We start from the raw sequence: 22,120 nt of genomic DNA, 5'->3' as shown, positions 1-22,120 counted from the left end.
TTGTATAATCAGTTTTGTCAGCCATGTCAGGGTGATTTGTTTTGTTAGAGCAAATTGTGTAGGGTGTGCTTTTTTATTCAGCAGCATATTTTAGAAAGAATGTCATACTAGAAGCAAGAATTGCTGACTACGTCAAAGTTACTGGCTCCAGATATGTCTTTTTTGAGTCCGAGTGATAAAAAAGAATCTTTTTTTTTTTTTTTGGTCTTTTTGTCTTTTGTTGTTGTTGCTATTTCTTGGGCCGCTCCCGCGGCATATGGAGGTTCCCAGGCTAGGGGTCGAATCAGAGCTGTAGCCACCGGCCTACGCCAGAGCCACAGCAACGCAGGACCAGAGCCGCGTCTGCAACCTACACCACAGCTCACAGCAACGCCGGATCGTTAACCCACTGAGCAAGGGCAGGGACCGAACCCGCAACCTCATGGTTCCTAGTCGGATTCGTTAACCACTGCGCCACGACGGGAACTCCGATAAAAAAGAATCTTTAAGGTCCTCTCCCACTCAGAAAATCCTACGGTTCTATCCGTATATGATAAAACTTTTCTTGGGAAGAAAGAAAGAATGAGGGAAAGAAAGGAAAAAGAAAGAAAGAAATAGGAAGGAAGGAAAGAAGAAAGAAAGAAAAAAGAAAGGAAGGAAGGAAGGAGGTTAGAGGGAGAGAAGAAAGAAAACAAAGGCCTTTTATGTTTTTATGTACACAAGTAGTGGCCTCTATATCTTTTGTTGTCCAAATTGGAACTAATTGCTTAAAATCTATGTCTTCAAGAAAGCACAGAGAAACATGTTCTCACAGATATAGTGATAACGAGGAAAGATACTTAGCTTATTTACATACTGACAACCAATGTACAAGGACAAACAGACTTACTTATGTACACATCGCTGTAATTCCCCACAATTACTCCTTAAATCATACAGTTCCAGTGATACAATACATTCAATTTTTTAACCCTTTTTAAGTGTATGGTTCCGTAGTGTTAAATATATTCTTGGGCAATGGAGATCCCAAGCTTTTCAAGCCAAGAAATATGTGAGTCCAGAGAGCAAAACTTGTACTGAACCCCCCATAGCAGTGTTTCCCAGCCCCGGTTGCACATTAGAATCATCTGGTGGACTTTTAAAGATGCCAGGGTCCTCTCTTCCAATCGACTAAATCAGAATCTCTGGGAAAACTGATGTACTACCAGGGCTGAGAACTGCTCTCCCAGAATACCTTTAGGATCTGTTTTTGTCAAGACAGCAGAGGTGGGAGAGGACCAGGCAAGGCTATGGGCCAAGACCTCAAAATCAGGCACATTCTCCACTGGGTCTAAATAAAGGCAAGAACCACCCTATTGATGATAGCACTGATGTTGGTACAGTCACATCCGACTCTTTCTACATATGGCATCACTTAAAGATCCTTTCTAGAGACTCATCATTACACATGAGCTTCCAAACAGCTGTGAGAGAGAGAGTGACAGAAAGATGATGCCACAGAGACAGAAAGAAGATAAAGGAAGAGAATGAGGAGGGATGAGTAGGTGGGGCACGGAGGATTTTCAGGGCAGTGAAAATAGTATACATGACACAATAATGATGGATGCATTTGTCTAAACACATAGAATGTGCAACACCAAGAGTGAACCTTAATGTCCCTGATATAGATTTTGGGTGATAAGGATGTGTCAGTGTAGCTTCATCCACTATAACAAGTGTACCACCCTGTGGGGGATATTGATAATATGGAGGGCCATGCATATGTAGGGGCTGAGGGTATGTGGGACTCTCTGTATCTTCCACTCCATTTTGCTGTGAACCTAAAACTTCTCTAAAAAAATAAAGTATTCTTTGGAGTTCCTGTCGTGGCTCAGTGGTTAATGAATCCGACTAGGAACCATGAGGTTGTGCGTTCGACCCCTGGCCTTGTTAGTGGGTTAAGGATCCGGTGTTGCCGTGAGCTGTGGTATAGGTTGCAGACGAGGCTCGGATCCTGAGATGCTGTGGCTGTGGTGTAGGCCGGTGGCTATGGCTCCGATTCGACTCCTAGCCTGGGAACCTCCACATGCTGCGGGAGCGGCCCTAGAAAAGACAAAAAAAAAAGACCAAAAAAAAAAAAAAGTATTCTTTTAAGAAGACAAAGGAACATAGAGAGACAAAGAGAAATCATAAAAAAGAACAGACCCAGGGTGGTGGGGGGGAGAAAGAGAGAGAGAGAGAGAGAGAGAGAGAGAAAGACCAAACCTAAGAACAAAACAAAGACTAACAGCAAGAGATAGAAGAAATGGCCAAAGGAACCACCAGAGAGAGGTGGAGAAATTGGCAGAGAAAGAGATGGACCAGATACATAGACAGAGGGAAAGGGAAAGAGGCTTCAAATACAAGGCTATTGCTTTAAGATGGGTAGAGAGTTACAGAATGGTGCCAGACGGTCACTTACAAAGCCACAGCCGTCCTCGTCCAGGAAAGGGTGGGCCTGTAGCAGGGCGTTGACCACGTCATTATACTGCTGGGTGGTAGGATACCTGTTCAGGGTAACAGGGAGGACACAGTTCAGGTCCAGAAGCCCACAGTCCTTCCTAGAAGGTGAGTCCAAATTGCATTCACTTCCCTTCAAATCCTTCCATGCGGCCATGTTGACATTCAAATATTGGGCGATGTGGGCCTGACTACTAACACGTCATCCAAACTCTGAAGAGAATGGGTTCCAAACGAATTCAAGTCTACTGTGAAAACACACCCTCCACCAAAGCAGCAAGTCCACTCTGTTATTACTCACAGTGAGCCTTCCAGATACTTAGTCATGTCAGCCTGGAGAAACTCAATGATTCTTATCCTCATGCTGTGATCGGGACACTTCTGTTCCGCCAACAGGCATTTGACATCATAAGGGAACTCTGGTAAAACATAGGACTTAGTCCATTGTAAGGCTTTGTTCCTTGCTACAATGTGTTTCACATTCCTTCTGTTAAATAAAAGCACACAAAGGGTGAATTCTGTTTCAAACACATGCAACTTCGTAATTCTCTACCCCCTGAGAATTTACGATGTAAGCCAGTTTTCCTGAGACCTAAATATATGGAAGTCATTAATCCATCTTCCATCCAATCATCTATCTGCAAATATCTGAGGGCTCATCAGAGATCTGTTTTCTTTCCCTTTGCACACCCATAAATACTTGTCGTTCTGGAAATAAAAAAGTCATAACAATATAGACTATAGAATAAAATCTGAAGTTGGAAAGAAAATTGATCCATATATCTTGGAGAGGTAATATAAAATGCATAGCTAAAACTGAACATGATATCAGACTAAAAGAGAGGAAGTTGCAACTCACCAAAGCAAATGAAGCATACAATAAAGTCTTAGCATCTGAATAAGAAAATTCTTCTAATTATTCTGCTGCTGTTTCTAGTGAAATACAAGAGCTGCTTTGTTTAGTCCGTCTTTGGTTATTTTAATACTGTAAACTTAGTCACTAAATTAAAAATAAGTATCAGATATTCTAATCCATTCAGATGAAGTTTCTATAAAAGGCTACAGAAAATAATAAAGCTCATCAGTGGTTGCCTGGGCCTGAGGGTGGGAGTAGAGACTGATTGAAAACAAGGACGCCACGGGATTTTTTTAGGGTGATGAAAGCATTCCAAAATGAATTGTGACAATGGTTGCACACCTGTATACATTTACTAAAATTAACTGAACTACATAATTAAAATGGGTGAATTTCATGTTATGAAAATTATAGCTCAAAAAAGATGCTTATAAAATTCAATACCAGAACCACTTTAAAACCTTAAAGTTAATGATTGATCTAGTATGTAAAAAGTAAAATTTCCAAGCAAGTTCCCAGAGGCAATAGGTAACTTGCAAACCATTTCACTAATAGGATTGATTAGAATGGATGTGCAGTAATAGAGGCAAGCCAAGCAGAAGACAGAGACAAAAAGATTTCCGAAATTAGCCTAAGCAGGTTAATTTTCTGGTACAAGCATGGAATCTTTAGTAGTCCAAACAAAATTCAGAGGAGCTTTGAAAGGCCAGGCTTCCTTTAGAATTTTCAGACATATTTTTTAAGAATGCAGGAGGTATAATGAAACATGGGAAATAAAGAAAAGAGGAGAAAGAATTATTCCCCTCTTTTCATGATAAGTTCTTTCTCCCTTTTCCCCCTTTTGGCAATAACTCTATCAGTGGTGAAAATATGTCCTGGCTAAAATGAGTACACCAATAATTTAAACCTTGATTCAATACAGCAACAGGCAATTCCCAGAAAAAATTTGTACCTCAGCCCAAACTATTTTCCAGTATGTTCCTTTCTCACTTCATTCATTCATTCAACCAATATTTACTGGGGATGTGTACTATTTGGCAATTACTCTTCTATAATCCCCATTTCCTTTCCTCTTCTATTATCTTGTTTCTTTCTCCCATGATCTCTCCCTGTTCTACTTAGATCAAGGGTATAAAATATTGGCAAGTTTTATTCAATGCATTTTGAGCCTTCCTAGGATTTTGGAAAGGTGCTATGACTGTGCAGGTGTTCAACTTGGTTTCAGTACAACATTTTAACATCTAGCTCCTTTCCCCTCGGAATTTCAAAGAGATAAATTAGCTGCATGACCTCTTTAGACTTTTGAGGCTGCCATGTCTTATTTGGTGCCACGTCAATGGATAACTTCAATATTCCAATACTATAAAATACGGTTTGAGACAATTTTTACCTTCTTGTTCTATATTTTTTTCCACGTGCCTTTTCTCTTCAGCATCAGGATAGGGACTATATAGCATGGTATTATTTCTGTCAAATGCCTAGAATGTAACTGGACATGTAGAGACTCTATCAAAGCCAGATAGTCTGTCTTGCTCCTAACAGAATTATCAGACAAAATCAGAGTCATCAAATTTTCCTTTTCTTTACATGAAAAACATTTAACGAGGAGTTCCCGTTGTGGCGCAGTGGTTAACGAATCCGACTAGGAACCATGAGGTTGCGGGTTCGGTCCCTGCCCTTGCTCAGTGGGTGAACGATCCGGTGTTGCCATGAGCTGTGGTGTAGGTTGCAGACGCGGCTCAGATCCTGCGTTGCTGTGGCTCTGGCGTAGGCCGGTGGCTACAGCTCCGATTCAACCCCTAGCCTGGGAACCTCCATATGCCGCGGGGAGCGGCCCAAAGAAATAGCAAAAAGACAAAAAGTAAATAAATAAATAAAAAGAAAAAAAAAAAGAAAAACATTTAAAGAGATATTCGGGAAGTGAAGAGAATGTAAGCTATGTTAAAATACAAGTCAAAACTAGTTTTACACAGAATACTAGAATCAGGAATTAAATATACGCTCTAATTCGGGTGCATGAAATTGCAGACACAACCACCTCCCATCCATAAAACAATATTTGTAATGGATTTTTAAAATATTTACTGTGAGGTTAAGATTATTAATAACTTTATTGATAATATTAATATTAATAACTTTATTAATAACTTTAGTATGGGGCAGAACACCCTAGAAATGAGCCTAAAGTAAGTTCAGGGAGCAGAAAACAATCCCAAACTAAAAAGATGCTGATATTTCTGCTCCCACCTGAGAACCAGTGTCCTTCAAGAAGATACAACCATAAAACAAGAGATCCTTAATCCAATGGATCTGAATCCTGGGTTCACACTACAATTATCTGGAAAGCTTTTAAAACATGTTAATGGTTAGGATAGATCCCATCCTAACTAAAGCAAAGGCTACTCCACTAAGCACTCAGTTTACATCTGCAATAAAATAAAGCTTATAATAAAGTTAATCTGACACATTGATAATTACTAGTATGATTATTGCAGAACGCACCAATTAAAAAAATATGAGATGGAGGTTCTCATAAAAAAGCTCATTTACTCCAAATACGCTGTCTAACCTTAATAAGAATAAAAAGCACCTAATTATGGGGCTCACCTAGGATAAGGAAGACGGCCCTATACAGAACGAGTCCCGTGGGGCTCAATTTTTTGAGAAAAAAAAAAAAATCTCTATTTTTTGAGAAAGCAGAAGTTGAGCCTTGGCAAGGAGCAGAAGAAACTTAGAGGTTTCATGAGGGCAGAGACTTGTTTTACAGCCAGTGTGTATAACTTAATAATTAAGGCAATTCATAATATGGTCCAATTTTGTGTGCTATTTCATTATCAGCTAGTATCCAGTGTGAATTCTCAGGGCCAGCCAAGATTCAAGCCTATTAAATCTCCAGAACACACTATGTATGTGTCAGCAGTTGTTTCTCCCACCCCAAATGGTCTAAGTTTCCCACATTCTTCTAGGCTCGTCTGAAGCCCTCTTCTTGGTGAATTCTCTTCCCCACTCTCCTGGTTTTCCTTGTCTGAATTCCCCACATGTCCTGATCCAACACTGACCAGTAGCCACAGGTAATCAACTACGTCTTGGCTCCTTATCTGCTGTGATTTTCCCTATGTCATTGTTGAGTGGAACGGTTTGCAACAAAAATGCTGCAGAAAGTTTCGGGAACATTTGAGAGAGATATAAAATATTAAATATAACAGCCTATGACAGATAAAGACACTCATTAGTTCCATAAACCAGTGTTTTTCACATATGAAACTGACATCTTTTGGAAAGGAGAGTTCTGTTATATTAAAAACAGCCCACCCATGATAAAGGAAACTTTGACTAGCAAGCCATCACGCCATTGTGCCAGAAGTGTCACATCATTAAATGCTTAAGTTTGAGATAGGAAAACTAGTAAGACCCAAATGCAAGAGGGGCAGAACTGAGGATTGAAGTGGAGTCCTCTGTATACACAAAAGGTATACAAGAATTAGACTGTGGCTGTGGAGAATTGCAAGATTATCAAACACCACTGAAAAAACCCTACCAGGGACGTTTTCTCAGTATCTCACCAGCTTTCAGCTGCATCCCTTCTGGATTCTTTACAGATCCAAGGGCAGAGTTCATATCACACTCAGTTGGATACTTGTTGACATTTGGAGTCATAGTCATGAATCATGTCTGCTTTCCTAAAATTCAGGACTCAAACAGAACCTTTCTCTAAGGGCCCCCAGTTTGGAGATAATCTGCTACCTTGAGGGACTGTTGATGTTTTTCTAGTCTTGTAAAATGGCACTGCTTTCATTTCTCACTATTGGGCTTGGTTTTCACAACAAAAGGATCACCAGTGGTAATACTCCCACCATCGGAAGAGAAAGTGGTGACAAATACCATGCTCTCCAGGTACTGAACTGAAAACCTGTATTTCAGAAGCCACTCCATTCTAAGATCCTACTTTCATTTTCTTCTTTTCCACACCCAAGCTTGCAGACTTTATATACCGTAAACGGAATATATTGGGAATCCCGGAATTCTATTATCAACCCTGAAACTATATGGCATGTAACCACAGCAACATCTAAAAGCTTAAATGTTTTTGGAACATAGGAGAAGAGAAAGGAAGATAGAGGAGGCTTAGACGTTTGTTTAAAGTACTTGTTATCTTATCACTGGACAGAAAAGGACCGCATAATACATAGCTTCAAAAGAGGGACCAAATTTCACCAAACTACTATGTTAAACAGCAATGTTGCTTCTGTGTTATTATGCCAGTACTCTGAGAATTACCTGCTTTACTTTACCTTTCCACTGCTAAGAAAACAAGGTAAACAAGAAGTTTTGAAAAGCCCAGTAAAGAGAAACATGCAACTGAGCAAGGTGAGATGCCATCTTTGAAAAGAGAGAACAGTGTCATTGCATACATGCATAGACTATGAAGAAAATGCTGTTTTGTTGCTGCAACTGATGGTACCCACCACTACTTCAGAAAAAATGTTTGCTCCATATTCTTAGCATTTTGATGTTTGCTTTTAATTTATGTTTTATAGCTCTAGGCTATCACATCTGTCGTTTAATCTATGAGACTTCCAAAAGATTCAGTTTCTGAAAGGCATGTGTGAACACATAATCAAGCATAAAGAGGGCATAGAAATATGGATGGCATCAGGCACTGTACTGTGGCACAGATGGACAGACACCTCTCAAATCTTCCCTGTCCTTGGTTGCCAGTGTGAGATTCAAGGACCCAGGAGTTTGGAGGCCCTAACTAATCAAGACAAAAGCATAAAATCAATACAGTTTTTATTTCCTCCCATTCCCCAATTCTTCTTCATGTTGACGGAGGCCTTACCCTCAATATTTACACTTACTAGCATGAGAGCCACAAAAACAGATCTCATGGGAACTATCAAGTGTGAGTCCCTCTTTTTCTCTTTCATTACTCATTCATATAAGAGAAAGGTAATGAGACATTACCTATGCAAAATGGTTCAATACTACTATTTTGGAGTTCAGGATTATTAAAATCTGGTGTGGTTCAGGACTGAATGGATGTAGGGCAGCTTTTTAGTAATTTGCTTTTATACTACTAGACTTTTGAATCCTGACCTCACAATGAAAGGCTTATATCCTCAGAGCATCTTCTATATGGAGATGGGAGGTAGAAAGTTCACTTCTCATATCTGGTCCAGAGAACTGGTTTTATGTGCCTCGTGGAGTGAGGGGAGACTGACTTAAGTCTTTTTCCAACTATGTGTCACCTAGGGTGTGGCTTGCCAGTTCCTCCACTATGTAGCTTCATAAAAATAAATGATTCCTATTTTTAAGGAGTCAAGGAACTTAACTTGACGTTTAACAAATTACTGTTAAAATGGATGGCTTAAACGACAAACAGTTTCTCACAGTTACGGAGGCTGGATGTTCCAGATCAGGGTGCCAACAAAGTTGGGTTCTTGGTTAAATGGTCTCTTCCCAGTTTATAGAAGGCTGTCTTCTCATTGTGTCCTCACATGCCAAAAAGAGAGCTAGCTAACTCTCTGGCCTCTTCTTACAAGGACACTAATCCTACCCATGAGGGGTCCACACTCATGACCTAACTACCTCCCTAAAGCCCCCTGTCTCCAAATACTACCATATTGGAATTAGGGTTTCAACATATGAATCTCGAAGGGACAAAAACATTCAATCTATTGTACATCCCCACCAATGCCTAGGAGAGCACCTGCACTCCTCAGGGGGTTTGTTAGAGGTGTTGAACCTCAGGCTCCACCTCTGACTACTCAATCAGTATCTGCACTGAACAAGAGTCCTGGTGACTTTTGATTACATTGCAGTTTGAGAAGCTCTGGTCCAGGGCCCTGATCTATTTGGTTTAAGTCCTCCAGGAGAATCCAATGTAAGTCAGGATTAACAGGCAATGTCCTGTTCACTGGCATAGCACAGAGCCTCCTTACCTCACTCACAGCACCTCTCATCTTTTCCAATAACTCCATTTCCTCTGCCTCTACCTCTCACATGCGAAAATACGCCACGTAGAACACCCTGCTCTGATTCAGGGGCCTGTACCTTTGCCTATGCTGTTTGCTTTGCGGTGCATGTCCTTTCCCTCTCTCGTTCTATTTTCCTCCAGATGAAATTATAATCATCATTGAAAAATCCTCCCTATTTTTGTGAGCCTTCCCCCTGAGGCCTTCTCCATGCTCACTTCCCTGGAAGTCTCATTCATCCTTCTTGGGTGATATTTCTGTACCCTGTGCACTTCCATTTCCACATCTCTTTCTCAATATTGCAGTTATTAGCTTATGTATCTTTCTTGTCAGACTCTGAGATCCCCTAGGCAAGGACAAAATTGCCCCCCATTCACCTGCTGTCTATATAACAGCTAACTCATGGTGTATATTTAGTAACATTCTGAACAAAAGAGAAAAATAGACTAGAAATCAGGTTTGCTTTTCTCTCTCTAAAGACTTCGTATTAGATTCAGTGGGGCCGGGCAGTCGTCAGAGTTATGTACCAGTCCTGTTAGCCCATTTTCTCCTGATTCTGCAATTCCTATTTGGCCGGATCCACAGATATCCTCCCCTAAACAAAATGTTGGTTTTAGCCAATGCTCCTCATTTCATTGGGGTTGCTGCTCAAGCATCATCTAGTGAAAGTCAAAGGACTTCCCTGAAAACCCCATCTGAACTAGCACCCTGCTGTAGTTGACACACACGTGCACGTTTGCACGCCACACACTCTCTATTCCCACTTTTTCCTTTGCTTCATTGGTCTTTGTAGCACTTACACATATTTACAACGTAATATCCTATGAATTTGTTACCCACCCCCCACCACCATCAGGGTGTGAACACCGGGGAGTGGAAGGCTTGATCTTCTCTGCTCATTCCTGTGTTCTCAGGGCCACCACCAGGTCCTGGCACAGAGGAAACACTCAGTCACTATTTATTAGTGGATGAATGAATGAATCCTGACTTTGGTAGGAAAATTTTCAGTCCGTGGTTCCTAAGGTGTTGCCTGTAACATTATTAGATGTTATACAAAGACAGAATTCTGGGTCACACAGAGTTAAATGGGTTTTCTTATAATAGGACTCACAGCATTTACTATGTTAATGTGCACAGCGATTTTCCCCTCAAGGATTAGAATTAGAATGTAACACTTCCAAAATACACATGGGCGTTCTGTACACCTGGGAGCAGGAGAAGGGGGATCCCGCACTTCACTCTGAGGGATCCTTGTGGTGTCACTGACCTGGGATTCAGCATCTAAACGTGACAATTTATCACCTATATTGTCTTTGGTGCCCGTCATTGAACCTCCCTCTATTACGTGCTGGATGAGATGCACACACACCTGTGCTGATCCTTGTTTGAGCTGTGTGTGTGGCAGTGCCTACGAACATGACATCAAGTGTGGAGCCCTTGACCTTTGCCCTCCTGAGCACAGGCAGGTGAGTAAGATAACTGCACAACGTTTTAGAACAGTAGCCAGACACCGTAAAAAAAAAAAAAAATCATCGTCAAAATAATTTTTTTTTTTTTTTGTCTTTTTGCTATTTTCTTTGGGCCGCTCCCGCGGCATATGGAAGTTCCCAGGCTAGGGGTCCAATGGGAGCTGTAGCCGCCGGCCTATGCCAGAGCCACAGCAACGCAGGATCCGAGCCGCGTCTGCAACCTACACCACAGCTCACGGCAACGCTGGATCGTTAACCCACTGAGCAAGGGCAGGGACCGAACCCGCAACCTCATGGTTCCTAGTCGGATTCGTCAACCACTGCGCCATGACGGGAACTCCCAAAATAATTTTTAAGTATGCATGAAACCGTGACTAATTCATAGCTATGCCCAAAGGCTGAAGAAAACCATATATTTAAAGTTCAAGTGAAGTGTTTTTAAAGTAACATTTAGGAAAGCTCTACCTGTTTATCTGATTTCATGCCTTATTAGGTACCCAAAGGGAAGCAAACAGTTTCAAATAGTGTAGATGAAACACTAAGAATGGCCTTGGCAAAAAAAATCTTTCTAAAGGATCACCAACACGTGTTGAGGATGGGACCTTAAAATCTTTCCATTGGGGAGTTCCCGTCGTGGCGCAGTGGTTAACGAATCCGACTAGGAACCATGAGGTTGCAGGTTCGGTCCCTGCCCTTGCTCAGTGGGTGAACGATCCGGCGTTGCCGTGAGCTGTGGTGTAGGTTGCAGACGCGGCTCGGATCCCGCGTTGCTGTGGCTCTGGCGTAGGCAGATTCAACCCCTAGCCTGGGAACCTCCATATGCCACGGGAGCGGCCCAAGAAATAGCAACAACAACAACAAAAGACAAAAAAAAAAAAAGAAAAAAAAAATCCTTCCATTGGGAAGATATTTAAGTAATTCAGTAAAGAGCAAGGGATCACCCATCACTGAATAAAACTGTGTTGTGTCACAGCACACAGAATTCATCCACTGGACACACACATCTCTCTACGAGAGACTTTTCAAGAGCCAAAGTCAGGTGACTGTCCTGCCTCTAGAGCGTTCTTTTACTTCTCGTCTACAAATAATCTGGATGGAAAGCACACGTTCATTTTGGGGAGCATAGAAGAAAAAAATCACAAGAATAATGACTTTGTATGGTGTGGTAACAGCTGCCAGGTACTTTGCTGTCTCGGATACAGGTGGGCGGTCCCATCTTACATCATGCAGACACCACCTGGAGAATAAGTGGAATAGTCAGGATTCCCACCCATGTGTGTGAGACCCCAAAGCAGGCACTTTGTCTACCATCCCTCCTCATCTCATGAAAGCACTGGGCTTAATGAAAGCTTTGTAGTCAACCATCAGCTTCCTAGCCTGATATGTGTGAGTGGCTCATACACTCCTGGAGTTTAACTCTGTTTTAAAAATTAGCATATTTAGGAGTGCCCACTCTGGTGCTGTGGGTTAAGAATCCAACTACAGCAGCTCGGGTTGCTGTAGAATCACAGGTTTGATCCCCAGCCTGGTGTAGTGGTTTAAAGGATCAGGTGATGCCACAGCTGCAGTGTAGGTCACTGCTGCGGCTTGGATTCAATCCCTGACCTGAGAACTTCTGCATATTGTGGATGCTGCCATTAAAAAAAAAAAAAAAAAAAAGCATATTTAGAAGGAATTGTATCCAAAATGTCTACAAAAATTGATGTTATTCGATACTTATCCTGTCCCATGATATATTCAGTCTTTCATTGGACCATACATTCTCATTTCAACTAGAACCTCCTATTTAGCCTCTCTGTGCCAGAAACTGTACCAAGTGCTGTGATTACAAGGACAAAAAGGGCCTGGTCTTTGTCCAGGAGGTGCTTCTAAGGAGGGAATACAGACCGTTACCTAGTTTTACAAGTGAAGCAGGAGATCTTTAAGAGGGTGAGGAACATAGAAGAGGGGCTTCTTGTCTGATCTGGAACATCAATGGAGGGGCTTCTTTCTGAAAGAGGGATTTTGAGCAGAGTCTTTGAGGATGAGCAGGTAGGGAGGGGAAGGGAACAACACAGCCTGACCCATGAGCCAGGCAATAGACCTTTAATCACCTGTTGGATGAACAGCATCCAACCTGTTGGATGGCAGAAGGGCAGGAGGGAAGGATCAAGGGTGGCTCCAATGATTTTTACTCACACGGCTGGATAATGGAGCCACTGTGTGAGATAGGAAGGGGCAAGGGAGAGAACCTTCTATCCCACCCCAATCCACGGTCCTGGATAAATGGCAGGACCAGAGTGAAAATATTTAAAATAGGTACAGCTGCCTTGTCCTCATCTGCCCACCCACAGCTGATCCACCCCTCAGTTTCTCTTCCCCAGATACTGAACTAAGCAACCCTGAAAGACGGAGTCTCTTGGCTGGGATGACCTGAGCTGCCTCCAGGGAGGGCTTCCTCCAGAGGCAGTGCTGTGGAAAGGCTGCCATGGGCCAGCCATTCTGAATGGAGCTCTGAGGAGTAGGATAAATCCTCCTTATAGGGAGAAGCAGAACAGAGACGGAGGCTTCATGAGAGAAAGGGACAACTTCACCCCTGGCTTTCCAGCACCAGTTCCTCTGTCCCCAGGGAACTTAACATGGTTTGCCCTTGCATGCTGTACAATGATTTTTTGCTTTTTTTTTTTTTTAAACAATAAACTCCCCTTGGAGTGCCCATCATGGCTCCGTGGTTAATGAATCCGACTAGGAACCACGAGGTTGTGGGTTTGATCCCTGGCCTTGCTCAGTGGGTTAAGGATCCGGTGTTGCCATGAGCTGTGGTGTAGGTCACAGACTCGGTTCAGATCTCGAGTTGCTCTGGCTCTGGCATAGGCCAGCGACCAAGCTCCAATTCGACCTCTAGCCTGGGAACCTCTGTATGCAGTGGGTGCGGCCCTAGAAAAGACAAAAAACAAAACAAAACAAAACAAAAACCACACACACACACACAAACCCCAATAAACTCCCCTTAAGGTCATTTGAGGGGATATTTATTTTTTACACCCAAATATATACTAAAGCAAGGGGCATGAGTCTATTTGGGAGCAAGTTTACCAGGCGCCTGTGGATAGTGATGGGCAGCAGGTGGTCACCTAGACGAGGAGAATCTTTATGATTAGAAGAAAGATATGAGAGTATCAACTCTGGTTTCCAAATCCTATTTCTTTCCATTTCTAACCCAGTCCTGTTGTCTTTCTCCTCCTGGCCAGATGCTCTAAAGAATGAGAACTACAGTGAAGCACAGGCTATGCCTTTGACCAGCCACAATAATCGTCCTGCCTGACTAGCGTCGCAGGACCACCTGAGAATGGAACAGCATCAGAGGGCTAAGAAAGAGAAAAGACCTATAGGACATATAGAAGGTGACATCCTCATCTCCCACTGGGAGCAAGTAGGGAGAGGAAAGCAGGTCTTGGGAAAGCCGCTTACTACCTGGAGCAGTGCTGTGTAGACAGTGAAACACTGAGCACTTTTGGGGTGCTTCCACTGAGCTTAGAACCAAACAGGTATTATCTGTTTTTATATAATGGTTCTCACAAGGGCAGCATGAGGAAAGGGTTGTGGTTATTATTCTTTCGCAGCTTGGATACAGATTCACAGTGGTATTGGGATGGACCACTGGGACTAATCATTGCTCTTCCTGTCTCTATGGAACAATCAGAGAAGAGTCTGGCTGCTTTTGGCAGCCTCATAAAGGGATCGCTGAAAGCTCAGGGCTGACTCCACAGCCAGGACTGGAACCACCTCAAAGGACAGCCCTCGGAACCAACCAGCACCCGTACGCAGGAAGGAGGCAGATGAAGGCGTCATGACAATGTGTTTACATCTCCTGAACATCTTCAGAACAGGAAGACCATGTGGCCATCTCACCTAGTCTCACCTAGGATATGGCCTTCCAGCTGCCTGTCCATCACCCAAAACGGGAGCCAATGGCATGGAGGAAGATGGACCCGAAGGCTGGGAGAGCTTGAGGAACTGGAGCCTTTGAGCCCAGGGGTGAGAGGGCAAGGTGGAAGATGGAGGAGAGAAAAGAGGACACCCGGAGTTGAAGCCTATTTGCAGGAGCTCCTGATCAAAGGTGCAGCTTTCCCCTGCACTGTCGGGGCTGCCGGGGCCAGGCAGCCAGTGGCTGAGGCCGCTGCCTTTGGTCCCCTGAGCTCCCACACCCATGGTGGTAGATTCTGAGCTGGGGTGAGAACAGCCCATTTGGGAAAAGAAGCCCCTTGATGTCTCTGAATCTGTTTTATTCAATCACGCACAAATAAGAGAGAAGCATGCCCACCCTTCAAGACGGCGATGTGGATTAAATGAGACAATAAGATAAAAGGTTTGTGAAAACTATAAAGGACCACACCCAGGCTTGACTCATCCCTGATTATTCATCTATGCTAGCTGACATCTCTCCTTGCAGTGACAGTACATTTAATGAAATGCATTCACTCATCAGTATCAAGAGTGACACATGAATGGCAGGCCAGGTGTCCGGGAAATGGCGTATAGGCCACCGTGGTTCTTGGACCATATCTTACCTACAGTCCCTCTCAGGACTTTGTCTGAGTGCCACATTCCTGGGTCTGGTTCTCTAGGTGTATAGTTGACCTCTGTTCCAAAGTAACCTGTATATCAAAATACTACACCTCATAAAACCCCGCGCAGGAATATAAGGAAATATTTACTGAAGCAGTGCCTTCATTAGGAACAGTCAAGTTAAGATAACAACTACAAAACTCAAATAAAAAAAAAAAAAAAACAACAAAAACAAAGACTCCATGGAGTTCCCTGGGGGCCAAGTGGTTAAGGACTCTGCATTGTCACTGCTGTGGCACCAGTTTGATCATACCTGTCTCCCTGCCCCTGGAACCTCTTTTTGCTATGAATGTGGCCAAAACAAAAACAAAAGAAGAAAGAAAGAAAGCCCAAGGAAGGAGTAAGTCCAGGGAATGAAATCTAGTGTATGTGTATATATATATATATAAACTAAAAGGGAGTTCCCATCATGGTTCAATGTTAATGAACTTGACTAGTATCCATGAGGTTGTGGGTTCGATCCCTGGCCTCACTCAGTGGGTTAGGGATCTGGCCTTGCCATGAGCTGTGGTGTAGATCATAGACATGACTTGGATCTGGCGTTGCTGTAGCTGTGGTGTAGGCCGGCAGCTGCAGCTCCAATTAGACCCCTAGCCTAGAAACCTCCATATGCCTTGGGTACAGCCCTAAAAAAAAAAAAAAAAAAAAAGACTCCACAAAGGCATACTCTATAGGACATTATTTACTGAATAAATTTAACCTTTGTGGCTACTGCCAATCACTCTGGACAGTTTATGACAGAGAAATTCTCTTTTTCCTTAACAACGTGTTCTTGAAAGATGCATAATATCATCTCAAAACTTCACTTTTCCAATGCAAAGATCATAAAATTTAAACTTTAAAATTTAATATCTGATCTATCTGGACTGCCATCGTTCCCAAATATCTTCATCACCTAATTTAAAAAAAAAAAAAAATCCCTTCCAGAAAAACAAATAGCTTCCACTTAGAAATACATGTAAACACAAGAAACCTCATAAAAACAGAGACAAATATTATCATTTGGCTTTAAAATGTTTCAAAGTTGTCAATCCCACCTCTGTTTCAGGACTCTTTGGTCAATTAGTCTATTATCAAGGTTTTCAGCTGGGTAGAAAGATGGCATCTGCTCTCCATGATGGGCTGGACTGGAGGACTCTTTGTCCCTGTGACCGAGAAAGAAGAGGCAGGTCAGGGTGATTCAACAGCAGGCACATCCGTTGCTCTCTCAGTGGCTCTGAGGGTTGAGGTCAGCCCATAGTAAACACTGTGATCTGTTTTCACTTCCAAGCTCCACTTCAGAGTCATGACTAAAAGAACTGAGAGAAAAACCCTCTGAGGTCATCTCACACAGCATCGGTTCCTACATGCCAGGAGGTAGATGATGCCAGTTCACAATGCTGTTTTTCCCAGTCAGTCACATTTATAAATGGTGTTAGGACAATCCTTTCCTTTCTGAACTAATGGTGGTAACAGAAATGTACCTTTATTGGATATTAAAAAAAAAAAAAAAAAGGTAGAACTGGAAGTCAAATCTCTTCTCTATCCCCTGCCATGGGGTGGGGGCACCTTTCATCATCTGTGAAATTTCATGATCTTGGAACCACACTCCACTCACTCCTTCATTTTCAGTTGAGCGGTACAACTGAAGCCCAGAAAGGAAAGCGACTTGCTCACCACCCACAAGCTACTTAGTAGCGGCGCCAGTCAGCCTCAGTTTTCCAACTTCCTGTCCAGCGATTTTTCTACCAGCTTCAACAAAAACAGTCCCCAAATGCAACAGCAAATACTCCCACTTACTACCTATCATTTGCCTAAGTCTGAATAGGATGCCAAATATCCTGTCCAGATGTGACCTGCAAATTTTTTTCAAAACAACATACCAGGCAACCACTAGCCATTAAATGAAATTTGCACTGAAGTTGAAACCCATCTGCAATCTCTGATCTAGCTGGACTGCCGTTTATATAAATTCTTGAGAAGTCTAAAGCATCGTTCATTCTACCCACTTCTTTTTACAGTTGAAACTAAGAAAAATCAAGCAAATCTCCAAGGATAGATGAGTAGCTAATATCCGAACAGGGATTTGAAATCAAGTGTTTTGATATGTAGCTTCAGGGTTCTTTTTACTACACCAAATTCCCTATCTTTATTAAGCATGTCCTTAAAAGATTTTAATTAAATACCATATTAAATAAATAGCATAGTCGCATGCCTTTTTCTATTATCACAATTCCCACATGAAAATATATTTCTCAAGTGATAATGCATTTGACAATAAGCAGATATAGCCAATAAACATTTTAACCAAATACAACCAGTAAACCCATCTGTAATTGTGGTTTTGCACCAGAATGATTTAATTTGAATGCAAGACCACACAATCCTGAGACTCAACCAATATGGGTAGAGTGAAAAGCCCCTACTCATCAATTCCTGGAAAACCTGTGTTCCAAGTCTGGGCTACGTTTGAAAATGGCTTTCTAAACCGAGTTAACAATGCTTAATATTTAACGAAAGATTATCTTGGTCTGGGAGAAGAAGGAAGAGAGACTTGCTCGAAGATTATGATACTCCTAACATCGGTGTGAATTAATGTGGAGTTAAGCACTGTATTACTTTTCACAACCTACAGATGAAGCAACAGGAGTGTCAACATTTAATATAATGAGTCCAAGTCCGCGGTAGAACCAGGAATGAAGCCCAGATTTCCTGGCAGTCCAGCTAGTTCTCATTTACTAGAGAACATTATAAACTGATTTGCAGTGGAAACAAGGCCGTCTGTTTTCTTCCAAGCTGTGCCTAAGGCAATATCAAGATTCCAGTCAACTGGGGAGAACTTCCAGCTCAGGAGTCCAACTCACCCAAGAATGCTGGGAAATTATTTTGAGTTCTGTTTGAGGTTTACACCCTCTCTGTGCTGGAAAGGAATAAAAGCGTGCAGTGGGAACTTCATCAAAAATTACATATCTTTGGAGCTCTCTGGTGGCCCAGTGGGTTACAGATCCGGCTTTGTCACTGCTGTGGCTCTGGTTCGATCCCTGGCCTGGGAACTTCCATATGCACAGCAGATTTAGCCAAAAAACAAAACAAAACAAAAAACAAGTTTTTTTTTTTTTTTTGTCAAGGTTTAGAAGAAATCCTTCAAATAAATCAAATGGTAGAATATCCTCCTCCATATCCCAAATATCCAAATATTCTAGAAATTAAATCACTTAATCCAGGTCTAACATTGCATTGTTTGTAAAACAGCAAGACAGAAATATATAGTTCTACAGATATAATTTGAAAAAAAAAAAAAAACTAAAGTAAAAACATAGCAAGAATTTCATCAAACATCATGATCTTATTTTAAAAATTAATGAGTAAATGGTCTGCAGTAATTATTCAACCTTAGAAAGCTTGAAAAAAATCTCATTCTGAGAAAACCAAATCAGAATGCCTGAAATGATCCTGGGGCAAAAATAAAGCAAAAATTTTCATTTTATAATTCCTAAGATCATCCCTTTTTATTGCAGAAGTCAGCAATAAAAAAACAAACCAATACAAACCTTCCTAAACCTCGAAGCCACCACAAATTTTCTACATGACTTTTGTGGAATGCTATCAGAGCGTTCAGTATTCCAAGAATACTCTTGAGAAATTAGAAAAAGCCACTGCAGCGAGAGTCTTTAGCAAATTATATTATGAAGGCCTCTAGAGGAGAATATAAATTAGTTACTATAAGAAATCCTATGCAAATCAATAAATAAATAGCTTTGGAAAAAGCAAATGAGGAGAAAAAGATGCTTTTCTCAGACTGCAATTTTAAGACCTAAGCTGCAAAAGCCCATTTCTGTTTGTGTTATATATACATTTTAACTGCTTGTTACAGAGCTTTCTACACAGGAACTCTGGGCTTGTAGGTCTTGCCTTCCAAAAACCAGTGCATTAAAAAAAAATGTATCTTGATTCATAAAACTTTGCAAAAAGTGTCCTTTGTGTGGATATTAGAAACAGTGTATACACAATCTAGCTGAAAATAATTACAATTTTCAAAGAGGCTTAAACCCCAAATGTCATGCTACAGCCATTATTGGGCAAGCACAGAATCAAAAAATAAGGCCAAACATGAACAGACTTACTCTGGGGCCGCTTCTTCTTGCGTGAACCGGGCTCTTTCACTTGGGCTTTCAGGGGACTTCAGTTCTTGACTCTTCTGCTTATATTTTTTGATTAAATCCATTAGAACAGCCTGGTGCCCAATTTTCTTTACCAGTTGCTGCACCATCCGATCATTAAGTGCTAGAAGAGCAGCCCCACTCACTTCTTCCTCTGGGAAAAAAAAAAAAAAAATCTCTAACATGCCTGCATGGTAAAGCACTGTAAAACACAGCACTCTGAGCAGGAAAGTTATTTCTGAGCATTAGATGGAGCATCTAAACTTGTGCTCTGCAGTTATAAGATTATCTGTATTTTTGACAAAAATAGAATAGAAATATTGCATAATTCCAAATCTCCGTCTGATCCTAAGAAAAGTACCAGAACATGGAGTCACCATAAAACCTTTTTACTTCCTCAGTAATATCTTCCTCCTTCTGATTCATTCTAATGGACATTGTTTTTATAAGGAAAAAACTCTTTTCAGAACAATATCCTTAATGGCACCTCCCAGGCAATATTCAGCACCGGTAAATCCAGCACTACACAAAGCTGCACAAAAAATGCACAGGCTGCATATTTATGGACAAAAGCAATATCAAATGCATATATCAAATATGTATTTTAAGTATCCCTTAAGATTTATTTTGAGTTCTTTCTGAAATATTAGATTCTCTTGTGGACACTAGGTCAAATGCAAACTGCTACAGTCAGTAGAGAAATGAAAGTTCCCCTCTGCAGCAACTCCACATCAATATTCACACACATTAGGAAAAAAAAAATCAATAACAGAGGACACTCAATATTTTGGCTACTCAAGTAACATTTTTGAAAGTGCAAACGACTCACCTTGAAACCTATGAACTAGCTCTCCTAAGTTTTTCTCCACCAACCAACTGCAGACCTGATCAACTGACCAAGTTTCCATTGCTGTATCCTGCAAATACACCTGTAGAATAAAAAGAGGCGTCTTCAGTTTTTCTTTCTGATTGTCGTTCTTCTATTTATTTATTTATTTGTTTTTACCAACCAGCTCTCTAATCTCAGCCCTTCTTTCGCCAGACTCTTTTAGACTCTCAGTACTAAGCTTCTTTAAAACTATTCTTTGCCAAATACACATCCAAGAGTTGCTAATAAAACAAGTACTCTTTTTAAAATTGAGACCAATTTGAACCTATCTCCTGGTCTCATTTCTCAAATTTCTTCACCTTCTCCTACTTTTTTTCCACAGGCATCCCTCAGCTTTACTAACAGACAGCCAGAGACACACAATGGTACCCAATCCTGTACCATTAACACCCAGGTTTCTTCACAAAGAAAAGAAAGGTGTGAAATTCACCACTACTAGGCTCATCAGGAAGTGGTTGACATTTACAAAAGGGGTGGGCAGGGGAGGAAGGCAGGAAGGATCAGATAAAAGCTTGACAGAGATAGTTAGTCAACCAAGACTGGTTAACCCCTTGCTGCTCCCCAGCAAGGAGAGAGAGCTTGTAGCTGCAGCAAGAGGAGGAAGTAGGAACTAGCTTCTCAGGAGAATCTGAATCTTTCTTGCCCTCCTTTCATTAATATTCATACATATTCCATTCAGTTCTAGAACTTTATTGAACACCTTTATGACTGGAAAAAAATGACTAGTACAAACTAGCATGTTGATTGAAAACAAAAAAAATAGCAGATTCAAAATGGTAAAATAATTCAATATGTTAATAAATACAAGTGAAAGAAGTGTATATAAGGTTAGCAAGATATATTCTTTAACTATTCAGCTTTATTTGCACGACATAGTTCTTCGGAAATCACTTAGAAAACTTAAAACAATTATGCAATTACAAAAATTTTTCTTATTTCCTTAGGCAGCTTATCCCTGTTTTTTATAATTCAATCCAAATTACTTTTAATGGACTGAGGAGAAACTGAAGAAACTTAAAATATTTCCATTTTTTTAACATACTTTCGATTTCATCTTGCAAACTAAATGATATAGATTTACTTGTACAGTAAGAAACTATCTTTCCTACAAAGACAGAGGAAAAAGCTATACTTAGAGAAATGAAACCATGAGAAAAAGATATTATGTATCAAGATATTATATATTATGTATTAAATCATGTATTTGAATTTTATTGCTAGAAGTTTTCCAAATATTATTGTATTTTTCATTTCTGTATATCTGAATAAGCTCCAGTTTCCAACATCATAGTTAGAATAGGGGAAAGACAGAACATGTTACCTTTCATTCTGGACAATCTGAAAAGATAACAGCCTTCAAAAATCATTTCCTAGAAAACAAGGACACTTCAAAGTAATAAGCCACATCCTCATAAGTGTTCACAAGCACCAAGTTGCAAAACTGAAAACAAGGGTTAAATATGGAAGACAGTCCTTCTGAATTACAGCAGTGGATTTAATTTGCTAAGACAACAGTAGCCACAGAACTCCTCCCCTAGGCCAAGTAGCAGTAGCAGGGTGTGAAAAGTCATTATTTGCGAGACTCTGGTGTAAATTAAAAATCACACCCTCCTGTCACACTTCTGGCTTCCTTGTGAAGAGGAGGACTTAGAAAAAAAACAGAAATGAAAGAAAAAAGACAACAGTTCTCTAAACTGCAAGATTAAAAGGTATGCAGAGCAGAAGAT

At 41.1% G+C, this 22,120-nt stretch overlaps 1 protein-coding gene across 4 annotated transcripts in view; it reads right to left on the bottom strand.

The window, feature by feature from the left end:
• SAMD3 (sterile alpha motif domain containing 3) overlaps nt 1-21,813 on the bottom strand; it is a 47,395-nt gene extending 25,582 nt beyond the window's left edge. The window contains exons 1-6 of one of the 4 annotated variants that reach the window (XM_021088378.1): nt 21,715-21,813; nt 20,334-20,433; nt 19,469-19,658; nt 16,403-16,510; nt 2,759-2,944; nt 2,420-2,504 (exon numbers count right to left, since the gene is read on the bottom strand). In XM_021088378.1, the coding sequence (XP_020944037.1) occupies nt 2,420-2,504; nt 2,759-2,944; nt 16,403-16,510; nt 19,469-19,658; nt 20,334-20,412 (648 nt within the window). In that variant the 5' untranslated portion in view covers nt 20,413-20,433; nt 21,715-21,813. Of the gene's footprint in view, nt 1-2,419; nt 2,505-2,758; nt 2,945-16,402; nt 16,511-19,468; nt 19,659-20,333; nt 20,434-20,514; nt 20,850-21,714 lie in introns of those variants that run through there. The other 3 variants (XM_021088370.1, XM_013992568.2, XM_013992567.2) reach the window with 3 other exon arrangements.

The sequence above is a fragment of the Sus scrofa genome, chromosome 1 (assembly GCF_000003025.6).
Source record: "Sus scrofa isolate TJ Tabasco breed Duroc chromosome 1, Sscrofa11.1, whole genome shotgun sequence".
NCBI lineage: Eukaryota > Metazoa > Chordata > Mammalia > Artiodactyla > Suidae > Sus > Sus scrofa.
The sequence above is the reverse complement of the archived record's forward strand: the minus strand, read 5'-3'. Positions and strand labels throughout refer to the sequence as shown.